We start from the raw sequence: 7512 nt of genomic DNA on the forward strand, positions 1-7512 counted from the left end.
CCCTGGTTCCCTGAAAGAGAAGACGACCACCAACATTAAGTATGGGATATTCCCTGCCCTTGAGGTAGGTAATACTGAGCTCTCTATATCAGAACTGCCGAAGGCCCCTTCCTGTGATGACGCACTCGGTCCCGCCAACCGAGGGTATAAAACCGTCACTCACCGGAAGATCTCCCTCTTTTTCCGCCGAACCCGTGAGGGTGACTGGAGCGACCTCATGGTTGGTGGTCGTCTTCTCTTTCAGGGAACCAGGGTTACGGTAGGTAACCTAACGTTCCCTTTCAAGTCGAAGACGAACACCAACATTAAGTATGGGATAATGTATACCAGAGCCGTCGTGAGGGAGAAGGAACGGCAGCATATGAGGGACGCACAATGCTGTCTAACCAGAGGTTAGCGGTGCGAACTTACACCCTCAAGGACCCTTGTGCCCACAGACGGCACAGCAGGATCTACCACATTAACGCGGTAGAATCTGGTGAAAGTATGCGGCGTAGCCCAGCTAGCCGCAGTACAAATCTCAGACATCGAAGCGCCCTTAAACAGGGCCCACGATGTAGCCAACCCTCTAGTAGAATGAGCAGCTACTCTACCAGGTGGGGGTAACCCAGCACCACCATATGCAGTTGACACCGTGTCCGCAATCCAGTGTGACAGACGCTGCTTAGAGAGGACCATGCACCATAACAAACAAAAAGCTGATTCGATTTACGCAAAGCTTTCGTCTTAAGTACATAAAACCTCAATGCCCGCACTGGGCAGAGGAAATTCAGTTTCTCATCCTCCTGTGAAGTAAACGGAGTAAACGGAGGCGGGTTCCACAGATTGGTTTATATGAAAAGCTGTAATCACCTTGGGGAGGAAAGCGGGGTTGGTGCGCAGCGAAACTCTGCTTCCATCCTCCCACACACACAGCACAGACAACGCCTGCAGCTCACTGATCCGCTTAGCAGAGGTGATAGCCAAAAGGAAGGCTGTCTTCATAGACAGATACTTCAGCTCTATGGAGTCTAAAGGCTCAAATGGGGCCTTTGCAAGAGCCTTCAGTACAATGTTAAGGCTCCACTCAGGAAGAACAGTCCTCCTCGGAGGATGTAATCTCCGTGCGCCTTTGAGAAAGCCCGTAGCCAAAAAATGCGCACCCGGAGACTGAGAATCTACGGGGGTATGACAAGCAGATATAGCTGCCAGATACACCTTCAGCGTGGAAGGAGACCTTCCAGCGTCAAACAGCTCCTGCAAGAACTGCAATATAACTGGCATCGGGGAAGTAACGGGGTCATGGCTCCTAGCCAGACACCAGGCTTGAAAACGCTTCCACTTGTAAGTATAAACTGACCTAGTGGAGTCTGCCCTAGCATTCTGCATAGTGCTCACAACCGCGTCCGACAGCCCCAGGGCTAGCCAGCGGTCCCTTTCAGGGGCCAGGCCCACAACTGGAACCTGCCTGGATCCGGGTGCCAAAGGGAGCCCTGTGCCTGAGTGAGGAGATCCAGGCGAAGCGGGATCTCCCAAGGCTGGCCGTCCAGCATCTGGCACAAGGTCGCAAACCATATCCTCCTGGGCCACCTGGGGGCCACTAGAAGAACTGACGCTTTCTCCGACCAGACTTTCTCCAGGAAAGCCGGGAGCAACGGTATAGGAGGAAAAGCGTACAAAAACGCTTTGGGCCAAACGTGTGCTAGGGTGTCTACGCCTAGTGGACCGCCTGAGTGACAGAGGGTGTACCACAGGGGGCAATGTGTCGTCTCCGCTGAAGTGAACAGATCGACCTGTGCCTTCCCGAACCGTTCCCAAATGCACTCCACCGTCTGAGGGTGGAGACGCCACTCTGACGGATGCGGACCTCTCCTGGAGAGGAGATCCGCTGCTAAGTTCACCACTCCCGGAATGTGCGTCGCCCGCAGGGACAGCAGGTTGGCTTGGGCCCATATTAATAGCCTGAAGGCTATGCGATGTAGCCCCGGAGACCGAAGGCCTCCCTGGTGATTGATATATGCCACTACTGTTGTGCTGTCCGTTCGGATCAGCACATGCGCACCGCTCAGCACTGGAAGGAAGTGCTGGAGAGCCAGGAACACCGCCCGCAACTCCAGTATGTTCACGTGCAGGGATGCCCAGTGGTCCGGCCAAGATCCGCTGACTCCCCTGCCCTGCCAGACTGCTCCCCAGCCCTGGCTGGAGGCATCTGTTGTCACCACTTGGCGATTCAATATTACTCCCATTTGCACACCCTTGCGCAGGTGACAGGGAACCCTCCACCAGCGTAGGGTCGCTGAGCATGTGCGAGACACAGTCAACCTGCGGTGTTTGTCGCGTCTGGCATTGAGGTGAAACGCATTGAGCCACACTTGCAGCGGGCGCATGCGAAGCAGACCCAGCTGGATCGCTACCGTGGCTGCGGCCATCAGACCCAGTAGTTTCTGGCACAACCTGAGGGTTACCTTCGATCCCTGTTTAAACAGGGAGAGGCAACCCTGAATAGCTGCTATCCTGTCGTCCGACAGGTATAAGCTCATTGCATTGGAGTCCAGCCAGAGCCCCAAATACGTGGTGCATTGCACTGGTGCGAGCCGACTCTTTGCATCGTTCAAGGCTAAACCCAGCCTGACCAGATGCTCCGTCACAATTGCCGTGTGGGCTAGAGCTCCCTCTCGAGACTGGGAACAAATCAACCAGTTGTCACGATAGTTTAAAACCCTGATCCCTTGCAGCCGCAGGGGAGCCAGTACAGCGTCTACGCACTTTGAAAACGTACGCGGAGCTAGGGAAAGCCCGAACGGCAGCACAGCAAACTCGTACGCACTTCCCTGAAAGGAAAACCGCAGGTATCTCCTGTGCTCTGGACGAATGGGGATATGAAAGTATGCATCCCGCAAGTCCACAGTTGTGAACCAGTCGCCCGGCCGGACAGACTGGAGGATGTGATGGTGTGTCAGCATTCGGAACCTCCTTTCTTTCAGAAACCCATTCAAGAGCCTCAGATCTAAGATGGGGCGAACCCCTCCATCTCTTTTGGGTACCAGAAAGTATCTCGAGTAGTACCCCTCCTCCTGGGAGACGGGGTCTACTCGACAAATTATTATTATTATTATTTATTTCTTAGCAGACGCCCTTATCCAGGGCGACTTACAATTGTTACATTATTTTTACATACAATTAACCATTTATACAGTTGGTATTTTCACTGGAGCAATCTAGGTAAAGTACCTTGCTCAAGGGTACAACAGCAGTGTCCCCCACTGGGGATTGAACCCGTAACCCTCCGGTCAAGAGTCCAGAGCCCTAACCACTACTCCACACTGCTGCGCAGCAAGGCGGCCACTTCTTCTTGAAGTACCGAGGCTTGCAAGGGGTCTGTTACGGAGGTGTTTATAACTCCCTGAAAGGGAGGAGGTCCCGAGTGAAACTGAAGCGCATAGCCGGTTTGCACGGTGGCGAGCACCCAGGTATCCGTGGTGCAAGTGCGCCGGTATTGCAGCTGTTGTGCCGAAAAGGGGGTCTGAGGCCACCAGCCTTCAGGGGCCCTGCTGGGGCTGCTGGGTCTGGGGCTGAGTAGTTTGGGGTGAGCGCGTAACGCGCTGGCCCTGAGGGCGACCCCTGAGACGCTGGTACGTGGATCGACCACGGCCTGCGTTTCCTTTACCTGCTGGCTGGGCCCTGTTACTCTGAAGGCGATGCCTTAGGTCACCCCATGGGGCTGTGGGGACTGGAACCGTTCTGGTGACAGTTTGCGCCCTGGTAGCCCGCCAACGGCTCGACCTATTCCACGCCGGAGCGCGGGGAGGGAGCAGCGCAGCCACCTGCGGGCGGGGAGCCAGCACCTGCGTCCGGAACACGGAGCGGCGCGGCTGTGCCGCCGGTGTCCAGGGAACCTGCAGGAATGCTGCAGCACGTTCCATAAGAGCCGAGACCGAGCTAGGCAACGGGGCGGAATTGGCTTCCGACACACTCTCAGAGCCGGGCTCTTCCTCTGTATATCAGAGGAGAACGAAGCTGCATCACCAGAGGCGGCTATGGACAGCGCGTCCTCCTGTGCCAGTTGGGGCGAACCTTCCCACCCTCCCTGCGCACCCTGCGGGGAGGGGGAATATGGTGCTTGGGGCTGCAACGGAGCCTGAGCAGGGGCCGATGCTGTGGTCTGCTTAGACAATAGCTCCAGTAACTGGGCCATCTGGGCCTTCAGGTCCATAATATCCCTTGCCTGCCTGGAGCGTTTTACGCGCTTTGCGGCTGGAGACGGGGAGCGGTTACACTGCGCACTCGGGATATCAGGCAGGGAGTCCAGGGGCACGTTGTCGGGGGACCCAAAGGCCACAGATGAACCTCGCAGCGTAGGACGCGGAGCTCTCCTTTCTGGCTCTCTCCAGATGAGCCTCTTTCACTTTAGGCTGAAAAGCCTCGCAGACGTTGCAAGCCACATCCCTCTCGAAGGCCATGGTGGCATGCAGAACACCCAAGCACCGCACACAGAGGGTATGGCTATCCTCTTGTGGGATACTGGCGTTACAAGCCGAACAGGCATGGAACCCCGGCATGGGTCTGTTCATATTCAGCATCTTTTTTTTTTGTTGTTTTTTTTAAACGATGCACAACTGACTAGGCCTGCACTATACCGTGCGGCACCACGAGGTATGCGCTAGCAGCTCAGTGCCTACGCAATGCGAGCAACGTGCACAGCACTGCTCGTCCTCGAATGTTCCAGACGCCTTGCGCAGCGGGAGCGTAACTGCGTACACTGCGCTCTGTGCGTAACCTTTGGAAAAGGAGCAACGAACACCTGCGCGTTGTATGCGCTGTGAATACTATTCTACGTACACTGCGTACTGTGACCAAGTACCGTGTGCGTAAGCTCCTACGCTGGCGTCGGATAATACGCAGCCTGTGCCCAAGAGAATCAGGCTATGCGTGCGCCGCAGTGCCGCAGCACCGGAGAGGACGCTACGCAAAGTGCGTACCCAGACCGCGTGGTCAACACACACACCTGGTCAGCACAAAGCGTGTACCGGGGGGGGACAGAGGCCGAAGCCGCGGTGGGTGAAGTTTTTGTCAAGCAAAAATTACAGTTTACAAGAAGGAAGAAAAGGAGAGAGAGCACACCGAACGCACATGAACCGACACACCGCAGCGGTCAGGTTCGGCCGGCGACTCCGCTCGGACGGGGATACAGTAGTACCTACCCCCGAGGAAGGGAGCGCGGCTGGGTCACTCGACAGCGGGGATACAGCAGGCCTAGCCCCGAGGAGGAAGCTTGTGTGACTCTCTATAGGAAAAGACAACTCACTCGCGGGTGGCTGCACAGACAGCAGCTCACATACAACCGACAGCAAAGAGAGAGCGGCCCACCCAAGGGGGGGCCGCTGAAAGACAGAAAGACAAAAAACTCGGTCTTTTTCAAGAGTCGTTGATTCCGGGAAAGCAGCAAGCCAGCTTTCAGCACGAATGCTAGGAACTACAACAGACTCGAATCGACTCGAGGGCTCTTCCTATCAACACGCTCAGTTCTAGACACAGAGGTCCTACCTTACCGTCTTGAGAAGGAAAAAGAGGGAGATCTTCCGGTGAGTGACGGTTTTGTACCCTCGGTTGGCGGGACCGAGTGCGTCATCACAGGAAGGGGCCTTCGGCAGCTCTGATATAGAGAGCTCAGTATTACCTACCTCAAGGGCAGGGAATATCCCATACTTAATGTGGTGGTCGTCTTCGACTTGAAAGGGAACTGGACATCTACCAATCATGTGATTCCACATGTTGGTCAATGTCAAAACATACCAGGGTGTGCAAGCAGTTTGAAATCCACACCATTTATATTAAACAAATTATTTATGTTTTAAAACAGCACATATCGCAGGAAAACAAAAAAAAACAAAACAAAAAAATACTGTGGTTTGAACTCGCAATATGATGTTCTTGAAGAGCACACGACCTTAGCCCGCTGCGCCCCTGCGCAGTTGTTGAAATACATTTGTCTTTTAAGCTTACATCCAAGCCTGACCAGCTTCGATTTCCTGTCTGAAAATTTCTAGTTTCCTGTTTGTTTGGTAGATACCATAGAATGGAATTGCACACAAGAGTGGCATGTAGCTTCCTTTTCTAAATCCACAGCAATTGACATTTATATACCTATATAAAAAGTACAAGTTTCATGTAAAAATAAATAAATAAATAAATAATAAAACAAAATATATATATATATATATATATATATATATATATATATATATATATATATATATATATTGCAAGTTGCCTGAAATTAATAGCACATCAAAGAGTCACACACACACACACACACACACACACACACACACACACACACACACACAATCAAGTCCTTTCGTAGATATACTATATTATTATTATTATTATTTATTTCTTAGCAGACGCCCTTATCCAGGGCGACTTACAATCGTAGGCAAAAACATTTCAAGCGTTACAATACAAGTAATACAATAAGAACAAGAAATACAATAATTTTTGTTCAAGTAAAGTACAAGTTTGACAAACCACAATTCAATAATACAGCAGGTAATAGTGATAGTTACATCAGGATATGATTAAATAGTGATAGTTACATCAGGATGTGATTAAATACAAAGTACTACAGGTTAAAAACTTGGCAGATTACAGTATTCTGAAGTACAGGATTAAATGCAGTAAAATAGGGGCTGATAAGAGCAAAATAAAGCACATTTACATGAAGGGTGATAGTGTCCCAGGATACAAACAGAGGAGTTCTACAGGAGCTCTTTGAAGAGGTGAGTCTTAAGGAGGCGCCGGAATGTGGTCAGGGACTGGGCAGTCCTGACATCTGTAGGAAGGTCATTCCACCACTGCGGAGCAAGGGTGGAGAAGGAGCGGGCTTTGGAGGCAGGGGAGCGTAGCGGTGGTAGAGCTAGTCTTCTAGTGCAGGCGGAGCGGAGAGGTCGAGTGGGGGTGTAGGGAGAGATGAGGGTCTGGAGGTAGCTGGGTGCAGACTGGTCAAGGCATCTGTAGGCTAGTACAAGAGTCTTGAACTGGATGCGAGCGGTGATCGGGAGCCAGTGGAGCGAGCGGAGTAGTGGAGTAGCGTGGGCGAAGCGAGGCAGAGAGAACACTAGGCGGGCAGCAGAGTTCTGGATGAGCTGGAGCGGACGGGTGGCGGACGCAGGGAGGCCAGCCAGGAGGGAGTTGCAGTAGTCTAGGCGGGAGAGTACCAGGGCCTGGACCAGGAGCTGGGTAGCATAGTTGGTGAGGAAGGGTCGGATTCTTCGGATGTTGCTCAGGAAGAATCGGCAAGTGCGTGCCAGAGTGGAGATGTGCTGGGAATAAGAGAGGCAGGGGTCCAGGGTGACTCCAAGGTTCTTAGCTGAGGAAGAGGGAGAGAGTGTGGTAGATTCCAGAGGAACAGAGATGGAGAGATCAGAGGAGGGGGAGGAGGAGGGAAAGAAAAGGAGGTCAGATTTAGAGAGGTTGAGTTTGAGGTGATGCGAGTGCATCCAGGAGGAAATAGCAGACAGACAGGTAGAGCTA

The 7512-nt window shown here is 52.7% G+C and overlaps 1 protein-coding gene across 1 annotated transcript; it reads right to left on the bottom strand.

Annotated features, from left to right (window-relative positions):
• Positions 1 to 1363: 1363 nt before the first annotated feature.
• Positions 1364 to 4439, bottom strand: LOC131708048 (uncharacterized). The gene is made up of 3 exons (XM_059009962.1): positions 4319 to 4439; positions 3692 to 4233; positions 1364 to 3053 (listed from the first exon to the last, which is right to left on the bottom strand). The coding sequence occupies exons 1-3, from the start codon at positions 4437 to 4439 to the stop codon at positions 1401 to 1403; spliced, it is 2316 nt and encodes a 771-aa protein (XP_058865945.1). The 3' UTR covers positions 1364 to 1400.
• Between the last annotated feature and the right edge of the window lie 3073 nt (positions 4440 to 7512).

Source organism: Acipenser ruthenus, chromosome 40 (genome assembly GCF_902713425.1).
Source record: "Acipenser ruthenus chromosome 40, fAciRut3.2 maternal haplotype, whole genome shotgun sequence".
Lineage (NCBI taxonomy): Eukaryota > Metazoa > Chordata > Actinopteri > Acipenseriformes > Acipenseridae > Acipenser > Acipenser ruthenus.